This window comes from Sinocyclocheilus grahami, unplaced genomic scaffold, assembly GCF_001515645.1.
Source record: "Sinocyclocheilus grahami isolate Dianchi unplaced genomic scaffold, SAMN03320097.WGS_v1.1 scaffold469.1, whole genome shotgun sequence".
Lineage (NCBI taxonomy): Eukaryota > Metazoa > Chordata > Actinopteri > Cypriniformes > Cyprinidae > Sinocyclocheilus > Sinocyclocheilus grahami.
Window position 1 is genome coordinate 98,607 of NW_015505648.1, and position 15,533 is coordinate 114,139.

General features: G+C 39.0%; 1 protein-coding gene across 2 annotated transcripts; it reads left to right on the forward strand.

Annotated features, from left to right (window-relative positions):
• The first annotated feature begins 12,764 nt into the window (after positions 1-12,764).
• Positions 12,765-15,515, forward strand: LOC107553302 (uncharacterized). 2 transcript variants are annotated; one of them, XM_016235495.1, is made up of 5 exons: positions 12,765-12,829; positions 13,110-13,463; positions 14,341-14,447; positions 14,975-15,094; positions 15,356-15,515. In XM_016235495.1, the coding sequence occupies exons 1-5, from the start codon at positions 12,769-12,771 to the stop codon at positions 15,410-15,412; spliced, it is 699 nt and encodes a 232-aa protein (XP_016090981.1). In that variant the 5' UTR covers positions 12,765-12,768; the 3' UTR covers positions 15,413-15,515. The 2 variants fall into 2 exon arrangements, with proteins under 2 accessions (XP_016090981.1, XP_016090980.1); XM_016235494.1 differs by lacking the exon at positions 15,356-15,515 and having other exon boundaries at positions 14,975-15,230.
• Positions 15,516-15,533: the final 18 nt, after the last annotated feature.

Here is a 15,533-nt window from a genome sequence, read left to right on the forward strand (position 1 = left end):
TTGGATCATTTAGAATAGCCAAGTCGATAACGGCTTTGCACACTTTTATTTTATAATGCAAGTGTAAGCGTCTATACAGTAGGCAATGTTTGGAGACCGGATTTTTAAAAAACAACAAAAAAAATTATCACAGATGATTGCCAGACCATGAGATATTTGTCTATAGAAATCCAGTGCTTCTGCAGCCCAAAAAAGTTAAATCTTAAATATTTAAAATCTGATTGACCTGTTACAAAAACAAGAAACCACATTTTAAAACATTTTCACTGTGGTTTCCTTTACCTTTTGCACTTTCAAAAGTCTAAAAACACCACCCCTTACAAAGGTGAGTTTCCTGAGCAGTGGAGCCTTCAGGCAGGTTGGTTTTCTTGATAAAGCCATAATGACGTTGCAGATACACTCGCTCTGTCAATAACAAGTTTGTTCTGGAATGTTCATAAAGGTATTCAGTGTTAACACCATTAAAAGTCATTTATAGTTAAAAAATAAAGTCGTAATCACTCCTTAATATTTTTAACTGTTAAATTACAAATTTTTGCTTGATAACCTTAGTTGCATGAATGATCTTTCCAGAAGTTGGATTTAAAATGCACACATTTGTCTGTGATATGCTTGATTGATATTTCTCAGTTACCAGTATTAAATTGGTACAATGGCTTGGAAGCATTTCCTGGTCTGCAGGTAAGAGCCACTGTGTGAGTTACATTGTAAAGGATCTGATTTAATTGCATGTTTTTGTATTTCACCCATGTTTTTTTCTTTTTCTCATGTAATGAAACTTGTTTTAGCGTTTGGGGGAAAAGCAGGAAAAATTAACTCTAAAGATATTTAACCAGTCAAGTGTTTGCCAGTAAGTCACGCCATTTAGCATCTGTGTTCACATCTGTCAGACTTTGAATGCCCTTAAATCGGGTTTGCCAACCCTGCACTTGAAGAGCTACTGTCTTACAGAGTTTAGTTTTAACCCTATTCCAACACACCATAACCATGTAACCATGGTATTAACAATTGTCAAAAGGTTTTCATCTTTCCTTCCCAATTCGGTGTTATTTGGAAGGAAAAAGTTCTATATTTATTGCTACGTCAGAACATGAAAATTCAGTGCCGAAAAGTACTGTAAGGATTTATAGCAGAAAAGTTTTTGTTTGTACTGTGATGTTACAAATGTGAAATAAACATCTGTATTCTAATTTGACTGTTTCATTGCTTGGATTTTAATATGCAATATACAGTACTAGTTTATTACAGAGTTTAGTTTTAACCCTATTCCAACACACCATAACCATGTAACCATGGTATTAACAATTGTCAAAAGGTTTTCATCTTTCCTTCCCAATTCGGTGTTATTTGGAAGGAAAAATATTATATATTTATTGCTACGTCAGAACATGAAAATTCAGTGCCGAAAAGTACTGTAAGGATTTATAGCAGAAAAGTTTTTGTTTGTACTGTGATGTTACAAATGTGAAATAAACATCTGTATTCTAATTTGACTGTTTCATTGCTTGGATTTTAATATGCAATATACAGTACTAGTTTAAGTTCAAGTTGTTTTCTACACATTACAGAAGTAAAAAAAAAAAAAGAGCAAGATATCTGCCAAGTTTTGTCTTATGAAACCACAATTACGCATTTAATCCAAAGGCTTCATGAACAATATCTTCAATTTGGTAATGCCATTTCTAGTTTTGGGTTAAAAAAAGGAGAGTGCAAAATATTAATTTATCTGTGTTAATCTGCTGTCAAAATCTATTTAACCAAAGCTATTAGTTCTTTTGGATCATTTATTGGATCATTTAGAATAGCCAAGTCGATAACGGCTTTGCACACTTTTATTTTATAATGCAAGTGTAAGCGTCTATACAGTAGGCAATGTTTGGAGACCGGATTTTTAAAAAACAACAAAAAAAATTATCACAGATGATTGCCAGACCATGAGATATTTGTCTATAGAAATCCAGTGCTTCTGCAGCCCAAAAAAGTTAAATCTTAAATATTTAAAATCTGATTGACCTGTTACAAAAACAAGAAACCACATTTTAAAACATTTTCACTGTGGTTTCCTTTACCTTTTGCACTTTCAAAAGTCTAAAAACACCACCCCTTACAAAGGTGAAGTTGAAAACATTTTAAGTACATTTTATTGGTAAGCATTAAGAAGTAATGCTTTTGTATATGCGTCTGCGTAGTGCGTACAACACTAATACTTGGGAATGTTTTTGACAAGTGTATCAAAGCATATTAAATGCAAAGTTGACTGGAAGGAAGAACTTGGGTAGGAAAAGGTGCACAAGCAACAAGGATGACCGCAAGCTTGAGAATACTGTCAAGCAAAGTCGATTCAAACACTTGGGAGAGCTTCACAAGGAGTGGACTGAAGCTGGAGTCAGTGCATCAAGAGTCAAGCATGCTCAGACGTCTTCAGGAAAAGGGCTACCAAGCCACTTCTGAAACAGAAACAATGTCAGAAGCATCTTACCTGGGCTGAGGAGAAGAAGAACTGGACTGTTGCTCAGTGGTGCAAAGTAAATTTTGCATTTAATTTGGAAATCAAGGTCTGGAGTCTGGAGGAAGACTGGAGAGGAACAGAATCCAAGCTGCTTGAAGTCCAGTGTGAAGTTTCTGAAGTCAGTGATGATTTGGGGTGCCGTGACGACTACTGGTGGTCCATTGTGTTTTATCAAGTCCAAAGTCAATGCAGCCATCTACCAGGAGATTTTGGAGCACTTTATGCTTCCATCTGGTGACAAGCTTTATGGAGATGCTGACTTCCTTTTCCAGCAGGACTTAGCACCTGCCCACAGTGCCAAAACCACTTCCAAGTGGTTTGCTGACCATGATATTTCTGAGCTTGATTGGCCAGCCAACATGCCTGACCTGAACCCCATATGGAATCTATGGGATAAGAGAAAGATGAGAAACAGTCAATCCAACAATACAGATGAGCTGAAGGGTCAGTAGTGCCTCAACAATGCCACAGGCTGATCACTTCCATGCCACACCGCACTGATGCTGTCATTTGTGCTAAAGGAGCCCTGACCAAGTATTGAGTGCATAAATGAACATACTTTAAAGAACTTGAACTTTTCTGTTTTGCAAATCCTTTTTTTGATTGATCTTAGGAAATATTCTAATATTAATAGATACTGGATTTTTGACTTTCATGAGCAGTAAGCTCTAATCAAAATTAAAACAAAAAACGTTTGAAATGTTTTACTTTACATGTAATGAATCAAGAATATATGAAAGTTTTACTTTTTTCCACAACAATAAAACAAGGAATTTAAAACTTTGAAAATGATTAACTTTGAAAATGATTAAAACATTTATATAGGGGGGGGGGGGTTGTTAGGCTCTCAACAGTAGCAAAAAGAGTGTGAGTGTTGTTTAAGTTACTGTTTATAAGGTTTGAGACGAAGGGCTGTCTAGCTGTGGCTAGTTCCACATTGAAAGCATGAAGGCTGTCTTTATAGATGCTATAGTGAATTTCAAGTTTCATCTTCCGCCATATCCACTCAGCTATTCTGAATTGTCTTTTCATACTCTGTACTGCTGTTGATTTTCTGCAAGGTGATATTTGTCTGCCAGTCTTCTTGCTGACTTTCACAGGAGCAATATCAATAACATTCTTAACTTGTGAGTTAAAGGAATCAAGGAGATCAACAGAGATGCTTGGTGTTAAAGATATAGCTAAATAGCACTCTAGTGTTCTCATTAATGCATCTCTTTCTGACAGAGACAGATCTAGATTCAGTGGTAGCAGAGATCAATATATCAAAGAAAATACAGAAGTGATTAGATAGTGCTACAGCCTTAATAACAATGGATGAAATGTTCAGACCCCACTGATGAGTAAATCTAGAGTGTGTCCTCAATTGTGTGTGGGTCCATGCACATGCTGAATCAGGTCAAAAGTGTTTAAAACAGTTATAATTTCTTTTGTTGTTTTGCATTAATTTCTGCATTATCTATGTGAATATTAAAATCCCCTGCAATAGCAAAATCATCAAACTCTGAGGAAATCATTGATAACAGTTCTGTGAACTCTTCAACAAAGGATGGAGAGTATTTTGGAGGCCTGTAAATAATGATAAACAGACTGCTTGGAGCACCTTTGAGCACAATCCCTAGATATTCAAGACAAGTACTGACCAAATGACACTTGCTTGCATTGATAGACATCTTTAAATAGAGCAGCTACACCTCCACCTCTCCTAACAGTCCTGCAGACATGTAAAGTTAGGAGGGGCTGTTTCATTGAGAACTGTTGCACTGCAGCTGTCTTCTAGCCATGTTTTGTTTAGAAACATAAAATCCAGGTTGTTTGTGGTTATTAAGTCATTGATCAGAAATGATTAATTTTTTTTAGTGAACGAATGTTTAAAAATGCTTGATGGCATTACTTTTTGTCTCTACAGCAATCTTAGTTTGATGCATAATAGGCCGCAGATTAGATGGGTCAGTCGTACGGCATGAGAAAGCCTTAGACTTTCTATCACATGATAAAACAGAAATAGAGAAAGCTACAGGCACACTGGGTTCCCGCTTGTACTGTAAACATTTGTGAATGTTGCTGCTATCATAGTGGGGACCCAACACATATCACTGAGAGCTGTTATCAGTTGTTTTTGGTTCACCTACAGCAGATGGAGGGTTTAGGCCCTGGCGTTGTGGCAGCGGCTGGAGAGCTCTCACAGGAGGAGGAGGGCGAGCTGGGCCAACAGGCTTCGGTGGTTGTGGGGCCCACCGTTTTTTAGTTGATATCTGGGGGCTTGCAGCGAAAGAGTGGGAGAGTTTGGTCCCAGCAAACACCAGTTCCTCCAATTTCTGTGAGAAGCTTAGAAGTGGAGATGCTGGAGAGAGGGATAATGTGTCTGGTGAGCGGGGCTCTGGCTCTGGTGTTTCCAGTGGTTGAAATATGTTGTCCTGGCTTCCCTGGTTGTTTTCCAGAAAGTGGTCTTTGGGTGCTGAGTCTTGGAGCTGTTCTGATACGTTACAGTCTGTCTGTGATGAGCTCTATGGTCAGGGCTCAGCCGGGATGTTGTCCATGAGCAGTGGTTGTTTTGGCTGCGTGGTGTTATCAGTGTTCTTGTGGGAAGTGCCAATCACATGATGACTCGGAAGCTGATATGAAGTCCTGTGGTCACTCATACTTTGTCCAGGTTTGTGTGTGCCAATCAGGTTGAGTGGTTTGGCACACACTACTGAAGGATGATGGAGGGAGAAATAGATATTATCCTTTAGCACTCTTGCACCAAGTTTGTTTGGGTGGAGGCCATCCAGTATAAACAGTTGTCTAGGGCCCCAGAAAAGATTGAAGTTGTCGTCTTGTCGATGAAGTTCACTCCTTTTATACTGCAGGTTAGCCGTATCTGGGGTAGCAATATGAGATACTCGTGACAATGTGATGTCTCGAGTGCCTTTGTGCTATCGATTAGTGTGTCGATCAGTTTTGGCTTGTTCCTCTACACTTGGTATTAACTATTGAGATTCACTAGATTCACGAGACTCACCGGCTGTATGCTGAGGGGGTCCATGACGACGGTGTTCCGCCTTTGTTTCAAGAACCGCAATCCTTTGTAGAAGTTTATGGCAGTTCATGCAGCAAGTAGATTCCACAAGAGGCATTTTCTTTCTCGTCTGTTTGAATGTAGGCAGCTGTGTTTTTCCGTCTCCGGAATGCAAGCTGCTGGCAGGCAAAGAGTCTTCTTTTTCGTAGTATTATTCCAGTCCCAAAAAGTTTTTAGTTTTAGTGTTTCTGCCAAAAATGTGTTGTTTGAGCACTGTGCTGATCTGCTGGAGTTAAAATCTAAGAAAAATCTGAGAAAAGTACATAAACAGAGAGCAAAGTGTGGAGCAGTAAGCAAGAGCGTCCGAACAGTAGCAAAACCGGAAGCATTTACAATTACATAGTAGCATGTTCTACATAAGATGACAATACTTTTTGGTCTACTTGCTACCGCTCATGATGTAAATAGATAACAATCAGAATTTATAAGTACTAATAAACAACCAATATATTAACAGTGTTGGGCAGTAAAAAGTGACATAAAGTGACATGTGGCCAAGTATGGTGACCCATACTCGGAATTAGTGCTCTGCATTTACCCATCCAAAGTGCACACACACACAGCAGTGAACACACACCCAGAGCAGTGGGCAGCCATTTTTATGCTGCGGCGCCCGGGGAGCAGTTGGGGGTTCGGTGCCTTGCTCAAGGGCACCTCAGTCGTGGTATTGAAGGTGGAAGAGAGCGCTGTACATTCATTCCCCCCACCTACAATCCCTGCCGGTATGAGACTCGAACCCACAGCCTTTGGGTTATGAGTCCGACTCTCTAACCATTAGGCCACGACTTCCCTAATAGTAACTAGTAACTTAGTTACTGTAATAATATTACTTTTTGCAGTAACTAGTAGTGTAACTAATTACTAATAAGATTTTTAGTAATAATATTACAGTTACCATCCATAAAACAGCTTAGTTACATAGTTACTTTTGATGCCTCAACCCCGCTGATTTAAAATCCAACAATCAAATAATTCCTAGATTTATTTTCATAATTTTCACGACTCGCACATACATGTGATGTCCCCAGTGCAGCAGGCAAGCTTGGAATATGGAAAAGCTTAAATTCAGCAGATAGAAATATTGCATTATATTGATTTTGCCTGGAAAAAAGATCATGAGCACTTTTGTGTAAGTTGTGGCTTTACTTAACTCTGGCATTACATCCCACCCACATCCCTCTGATCAGCATGTGGTATTATCTGATCAGCATTATATTACTATAATTAAAAATCTTTTTGGAAAATTAAAGTTTCTTACAAACTTAATGAAATAGGAATCGTATATGGGTAATGGAGAAATGACGATTAGCTTCAAGCTACACATGACAATTCAACACTTACTCGATTGTCACTATCAATCACTAGAATTTTATGTGGAAGATACACAGTTACAACTTTTGTGGGGTGTGAAGAAAATGTAATGTAACTAGTAGTGTAACTTATTACTGTTGCCAGAAAGTAATAAGTTAAGTAACAATATTACTTTTCAAATGAGTAACTAGTAATGAGTAATATATTACATTCTTTGAGTAACTAGCCCAACACTGTATATTAGTATGTACAGTGGTGTAATGTAACGAAGTAATAATACTTCGTTACAGTACTTAAGTATTTTTTGGGAGTATCTGTACTTTACTTGAGTTTTTATATTTCAGCCAACTTTTACTCCGATACATTTCCCCAAAGCATATTCGTTACTTACTACAAAATAGTCAGAAGAACACGGACAGGAAACACAGGAAAGCAGGTTTGACGAATCAGTGGTCTGGCGACTGCAAATTAGACTCCTGAAAAACACCTCATGTGCAAACAAGCGCGCGAACAACTGCGGATGATTTCATTTTCCACTCAAGTCGAGTCTGGGGTCTGCGATATACATTATTTCTTCTGCGATAATATGGTAAGTGCTATTAGTCTTTTATTAGTCTATTAAAACTCAAAATTCAAGCCTAAATTGTAGATGGCAAAAATGCTTCTGTATGCTTTTTATATTTATATAATTTAATATAGTTAACAATCTATATCACACAAAGAGTACCGTTTTTCTGCAGATATTAGCATGATAACAAATATAATAATAATTGTATACAAGTTCAGTAAAGTTAGCAAGATGTGACTTACATTTTAAACATAATATTGCTTGTTTTTGCTAAATTTTGCCAACGAAAATAGTTACAAACAAAGATCACAGCACTGTTTTGCGTCACAGTGTTTACTTATTGAATGAATCAGATTTTTGAACGAATCGGTTGAATAAATGATTCAGTGATTCACTCATTAACACAGTTAAAGTCCACATGAAATTAAAATTGACTTTATTTACTTTACTAGCGCACATGGCTAGTCTTGATCAGTGGTGGTTCGTGGGTTTTAAATAGAGGAGGCACACTAATTGTATTGGTCTGGGATCCCTGCCGATTATTATTATTTGCTTAACCACTTTAAAATGGCTTTTTGGTTGCTTTTAGTCAGAAAACGTAAAGAAAACGACACACATACAGCAAGATAATATAATTTCACTTACCTGGCCTATCACTTGAAGAAAACATCCATCCCTTCTTAAAAGTCTGTGTTAAAAGAGAGCGGCCTGTTGTGACATTTAATTAAGCCGACTGCTGTAGCCTATATCCAGTTAGGCGTGTTTTCCCTTTTTTTTTTAATTTGTATATATACTGTTTGAATGACAGCTTGGTAAATCTGTTGGCAATCAAATATTCAATATCGCTACTCATCATAAGTACTTTGTACATTATCAGCGCAGCGGGAGAGGTTCAAACTAATATCACGTAATTTATGTCTCTATGATGATTGGTTGATATCAGAAGGGAGGCTAGCCTCCTCTACGAGGTTTCTTTTCTCAACACTCCTCAGCGCTGAAAGTGAACACTCGATGGTGATTGGCTAATTTGTTTACCAACGGAGGCACGAGAGCTCAGCTCTCCCCCAGCCTACCCCTCCCCTTCTTTATCACCTAGCGGTTGTAATTACATCAACAGCAGATTCGGCACATTCGCGATAGAAAAGCAGCGCTTTCCAACTTCATTAATAAAGGGGTCATATGATGCTTTTTTAAAGATCATTATTTTGTGTATTTGGTGTAACAGAATATGTTGACATGCTTTAATGTTCAAGAAACACATTCTTTTTCAAATACTGTACGTTATTGTAGGTCCTCAATGCCCTGCCTCTCTCAAACGCTTCGTATTCAACAAAGCCCCCTCCTTCCGACAAGCGCAGTCTGCTCTGATTGGCCAGCTGACCCAGTGCATTGTGATTGGCTGAACACCGCAAGCACTACACCTTGTAAGCAATGACTAAAAATACTAAAAGTCAACAGTTCAATCATTATCACTTTTTAAGTTTGTCGCTAGTTTATCAAGTCCTTGTGAGTCCTGTAGACTTTACAGTGATGAATCATCTAGTGAAAATGGCATTGGAGTTCATTTTAGGGCACTCAGGACACCCTGAGGAGGGGCGTGTTGTATAACCTCTGTCATGGCCTGAATCTGTCTGGGCCCAAATGCTCCCTCACCCTTGGATGACAGCGGGTGTCTACCCAGCATAGTCACTCAAAGAACAGGTCTAAGAGACAGTGACATGAACCACAATCTCTCAGGGTTGAGTGACCAGGCATGTGGCGGCCACTGCCAGTCAGTGTTTGCCCAAGGGTGAGATTGGGTGAGGGTGCTCTGCCTGTCTGTGCCTTAATGACATAATATATCTACTGAGGGCCACTGAAGCAGACAGGGACAGTCTGAAAACTCGAAAATCAAAGAAACTCGGAAAGCATGTGTGTGTTTAATAATGTCAGAACACTTCATTAGATTAATATTCTAAAATATCTAAAAGCTACATCAACTCTAAAGCTGTGTTATGTAGATATTTGCATCTGTTCTCTTTCCGGTCCTGGAGAGCCGCAGCCCTGCAGAGTTCAGCTCCAACCCTAATTAAAACTCACCTGCCTGTAGCTTTCTAGTAACCCTTCAGACCTTGATTAGCTTGTTCAGGTGTGTTGGATTAGGGTTGAAGCAAAACTCTGCAGGGCTGCGGCTCTCCAGGACCGACGTTCGCCACCCCTGTTCTATGGCATCGTGAAGCACCTTTATTTTTAAGAGTGTAGTGAGGTAGATATGTGGGGGCGTGTTAGAACGAGCCATTTTAGGGAGGCGTGGCAGAGTCTTAACTTTGATAAAGAATATCTCTTTGGTTTTGAGACTTTAGTCTTTGCAACTTCAGGGATCTTATCTATGCACAATCAGCTTGTAACACTCCAAAGAGAAAGGAAAACTTGAAATTGCATCATATGACTTTAACAAGTTACGGTATTACAGCTGTGAAATTACAAACAAAAAAATACACATTCTGAGACATGAACTGAAATTAACTGAATTTTATTAACATTAAATCGTCCTCCGCCTATTTTCACCTCAATTTTGGGGAAGCTGTGCCTCCCCCGACGAGCCGCCACTGGTCTTGATGTGAACAATTAATCTGTGCAAGTTAATCCGCTGACAAAAATTTTGTTTGTTTCAGTAATCTTTAATCAAAATCTGAACATTTACTCCTGCTCTGGAATGGCATTCCTTCTCTGATGATGTCAGTTTGACGGCTTGGGCAGAATATACTTAAAGGGATAGTTCACCCAAAAATGAAAATTTGATGTTTATCTGCTTACCCCCAGGGCATCCAAGATGTAGGTGACTTTGTTTCTTCAGTAGAACACATTTGATGATTTTTAAGTCCAACTGTTGCAGTCTATCAGTGGGTGTGATAGACTGGGGACAGACACAGTGGGTGTGGCGTAAGGCCTCGGAGAGGCTTTTATTAACAGAAAATAAACAAAGTGTCCAGAAAAAGGGAATCAAGTGTCCAAAATAAACAGGGGATCTGGTGTCCTCGTCGTGCTGCGGGGTTCGTGAAGGGAAGGGCAGTGGTCAGGAAGGAAGGGTCCAGGTAAGGGGCGGAGTCCGGTGGCCGCTTGCCCTCTCTGGTCCTTTCAGCGGCTTTGTCCTTCTCTCTGCCCACGGCGCTTGAAGGGACTAGACGGCCCGGCATCCTTGCCCTACGGTCGTGTAACGGGGGCGGTTCTCGTCCGGACTGCGGGTTCGGCAGCTCACGACTCTGGCGGCACGGGAGTCCCTCTACGCACCCCTCCTGGACCCACGAGGACACCAGCGTGCATGCACGGGGAAGAGACCGGTCTCCCGAGGAGAGGCGCGCTCGGCATTTAAACAGCGGCGGTGATGAGGCTCCATTCGGTTCAGGTGTGCCCCATCACACCCCGCCAGCCCTGGCTATTTCAGCGCCCCTCCTCTCACACGCACCCACTCATGTCGGGAGCCTGGCGAAGGGCGGCGATTAAGGGACGGGGTGATGCTGATAATTAGGGGGAGGCAGCCGACTCGTCACAGTGTGTTGATATCCAGCCGAAGAGCAATCAACCATAACTTCAGGCGAGCAGGCTCAGAAGTTGGGAATACGTGGAAAGTCACCACTCCCGAATGAGTTTGCGCGAGAGAATGTAATCTTTTAGTTTTAAGTTGGTTTGAACAATCCGGATAAGCGCAAGTAAGTACCATTTTGATTAGCTGTCGTACCTACAATGACTGTGCACTGTGTAAACAATGAGTGACGTATACGTGCGAGAGATCACTTCCGGCGCTTGCGTAAACTGTGTACACACCTCACGCACCGGATGCCGAGCGCGCCCAAAGACAGTTGGACATAGGGGTGTATTAGAGGTAAAATATGATAATAAATACTGTTTGGACATCAGTGGACATCAGTGTGTCGTCATGAGCCGCAGGGTTTAATTTGGATTTGTCTGTGCATGTTTGTTTTACTCTCATAGTTTTTGTTACCATTGCCATGCATTATAAGACTGATAGACTGCAACGGTTAGACTTAAAAATCATCAAATGTGTTCTACTGAAGAAACAAAGTCACCTACATCTTGGATGCCCTGGGGGTAAGCAGATAAACATAAAAATTTTTATTTTTGGGTGAACTATCCCTTTAAACACACCCCTCCAACCGTTAGTTTGCTATGAGTGAGAGACAGAAGGAGGAGTGCCCAAATAAAACCATGCCCTCTATTCAATATTCCGTTTCAGCTGGAAATACGTCACTACACTGAAATAAAGTCGGCAGCAGCTTCCGGTTCACACAGACTTTAAATAATTTGTTCCATGAATGAATCTCAAGATATTTTGATAATACACCGATCGGTCTGCACACGCAAACAAAGCCAAAACCTATATATTTTAGGCGATATAGAAATCCTGGCCAGGATGTGTCCTGGGAAAATGGCACGTATGGTCACCCTAGTTTAGCTCCAACTTGCCTCAACACACCTGTCTTTAAGTCTTTCTAGTATGCCTAGTAAGAGCTTGATTAGCTGGTTCAGGTGTCTTTAATTGGGGTTGGAGCTAAACTCTTCAGGACACCGGCCCTCCAGGACCGAGTTTGGACACCCCTGCATTAAACTGTGTAAATACATCTAAATGCTATTTCAGATGCAGATTCCAGAAATGTTTTCTTATGTTGAAGTGAAAGACACTAAGTACCAGAAGAAGTGCTTCTTATTCTTACCCAAAAATACAAAATGGAAGACAGAGTTAACACTAGAACCGCCAGAGGTCGCTGTATACCTAAAAGCGCCAGCGGGTAAATTTTACCCACGCACATGACAGCTGTATTTATATGGCTAAACATATTATTTCACTGTATTATGCCACTGTCTTCACAAAAAAGTGTCTAGACTCTAGAGTCATGAAATTATTATGTCTAGTCATCAACTATATTTTTATCCTGTTGTTTTATGTTCAAGACTTTTTAATGCAGGCTACACTAATCCATAACGGTCAGTAGCCTAAGCTAAAAAAAATAATAAGCCTGCACTGACAACGAAAATTAGAAGGTAGTAGCCTAAATATTTGGGTGGTGTAATATTATAATACATCTCATTAATCAATATATTAAGATAACCCAGACTCTGTTAGCAAAAATCTGTACATTTTCACAATGATGAAACTGAAATTGACAAACCACTTAACACTGGTTTCCTTTTCCTCTTCAAGCTTTAAGGTGGAGTCAAAACACTGCTTAAAATTTTCACGTGGCATGATTTCGTTATGCTCAGAGACTATCTGGCTTCCTAACCAGTCACTATTTTCTTTTTTTAATTTACTTTTTAATAATGTTAGGTTTTAAGTATGCTCATTTTGTTCTCTTGTTTCTTATCACCCCTTCTGTAACTGGTAAGTTAATACTTTATTCAGTTTGAACTTTTATTGTAGTTTTTTTGAAGATTATAAAAGACATTGTGGTAAATTCATAAAATGGCGTGAAACTAAAATTTACATGCAGAAATGTACACTTTGCAGTCAAACATATTACATTTTTGCATTTGACAATGCTGGATTTTATTTTAGCGGTCTAGGGCAGTTGTGTTAGGAAACTGTGTGTAACTTGAATGTGTTTTGCAATGCATGTGATTCATCTATCAAATGTGACTAACTTTAAGTCATTTCACCTCAGCACATGGGGGTATTGTTTATATCCACAGAGTAAGAAATTCATCCATTGACATTTCCTGTGAATCGGCAAAAAAAGAAGAAAAACCGTTTGCCTTTTCGCTGAAACGCAGGTTGCTGCAGTCCAGACGAGTGATGTATCTTTCTAAAGGATTCCCACCGTTTATCAATAAATCTGAGGACAAGAATCGCATCACTGTACGTGATGAGCTGGACAACCACACAGTTCATCTGACAATATCAAACCTGCAAGGACAGGACACAGACGTGTACCACTGTGAATTCCACTATGGTGATCTTCCATATGATAAGAATGTTCCTGGCAAGATGGAGTTCTTCATCTACATTGAAGACTTCTGTAGGTGACCTTTACTGATATCACTTCAAATATGAGGTCTATGGTAATATCCCCTCCAAACACTGGGAATAGCCCAAAATAGGTTAATTTTGCATTAAATCTACCATTATCTTTAAAAAGGAAAAGCAAAATCATACAGATGCATTGTAATTTCAACTGAAAATATTTAACTTAGTGCATGATTTTCATGCAGTGTGGCATGCTGTTTTTTTTTTGGATAGAACTGTAGGACAATGAATTGATATTGATTGACTAGTCCTGCAATGTGCTTTTATTATACCTTACCTCAACAAGAACTGTATGGAAACATGTTGTAATCCATTAAATCAAGACCTTAGATACCTGCAATTTATGAAAAATGAATTATGAAAAATACTTTAGTGAATATTATTGCAGCAGTAGGCACAAAGCCTAGAAACTAACTCACTATTCGTATATGGTTTGTAAAATCTAGTAGTCAGAAGTCTGCAAAAGATGTTATACAATAAACATGTACCACTTTTGCACGGTTTGATTCACCAATCAAATTAGAGGACCAAAAGTACCTGCTTGTGTAATGTCTTTTTCAGCCTTTTTATTTTCAGCTGATGGTTACAGAACCTGGGAAAACTTAAATAAGATCAAGTTAGGCAGAAACCTAACTAGTACAATTAGCCTACAAAAAGAGAGAAGGACCGTTTTTGTGCATAATTATTTTAGATTCTACTTTAGTTTATATATATATATGTATATATGCAAATGACTAAAATAATAGTAGTCATCATAAATGGTGTATCTTACATAAAATGTAAATAACCATATAAAGTGTGGAAATACAACAGATTATATCATTGAGCATGTTTTCTGTATGTGTGTGTTTTTGTTGTGACTGTTGCAGCTCATGAGCCTTGTAGTTGTTCAAGTTACCTACCATTGCTGTATGTGATCTCTGGAGCTGCATGTCTGCTGGGTGTTCTGGTTTTCACTCTCGCTACAGCTTACTGTGTAAGTATTTTCATTATAGTTTCATATTTGATTTTTAGGGGAGAGTGAGGTAACCTGTGCCGTGTTTCACTGAGTTGTTCTTTAGGCAAGCTAGAAATACAAAATACTTCTAAATATAGTCAACGAACACTGCTTTTAACTGAAATTACAAAATGCATAATAAGGCCATAGTTATATTTTTCTCAAAAAATTGGTCGTCTTTATTGGGGAATATGTAAAAGATTACATAAAGACAGATACAAAAAAAACATTTGATTTAATTTCAGTTTCAAGTTAATTTTAACTTGATGTCTTTTATTTTACATATCCAATATCAAAATATTAAAAAAAAAATTTAAACAAAGGAATTGGAATACTTTTCTCAATCATTTGGCCCATATTTGCATTTAAATCTTATGTGACAGAGATTTGCTACCTAATATGTGGTTTAAAGAAGCTATCTTTCCGACTATACATGGTTTACTCCCCACTACATATTCAGCGTTTCGGTTAAACCCTCCCTTCTACTGATTTCCTCTCACATACAGTGTAAATGGCTTAACCGTAGAAAGCCACAGCCTGTAGTTCCTGTTTATGAGGAGATGGCCGGGGTGCGGCCCACCAAAGGAAAAGCCACACGCTGTCACACTGATATTGCAAAACTGGAGGAAGCAAACAGCTCTGTGGCCCATTTGTTCTGCAACGAAAACCTTTATGTCAATTGATTTAACAAACTGTGTTGACTGGGAAGTGGCTCTACTGAAGCGCTGATGTTCATCATGATGCTCCAGCTCACCCACAAAACCTTTCATCTATATACCTTCTTGTTAATGGTATTTCAAGACAATTTTAATGCTACAAATACAGAATGTCAGCTTACAGCATTTTTGATAGAGAAATTCTGTCACACTGATATTGCAAAACTGGAGGAAGCAAACAGCTCTGTGGCCCATTTGTTCTGCAACGAAAACCTTTATGTCAATTGATTTAACAAACTGTGTTGACTGGGAAGTGGCTCTACTGAAGCGCTGATGTTCATCATGATGCTCACCCACAAAACCTTTCGGAATCATCAGCTTTAAACGTTTTTTTGTTAGCATAAAATTT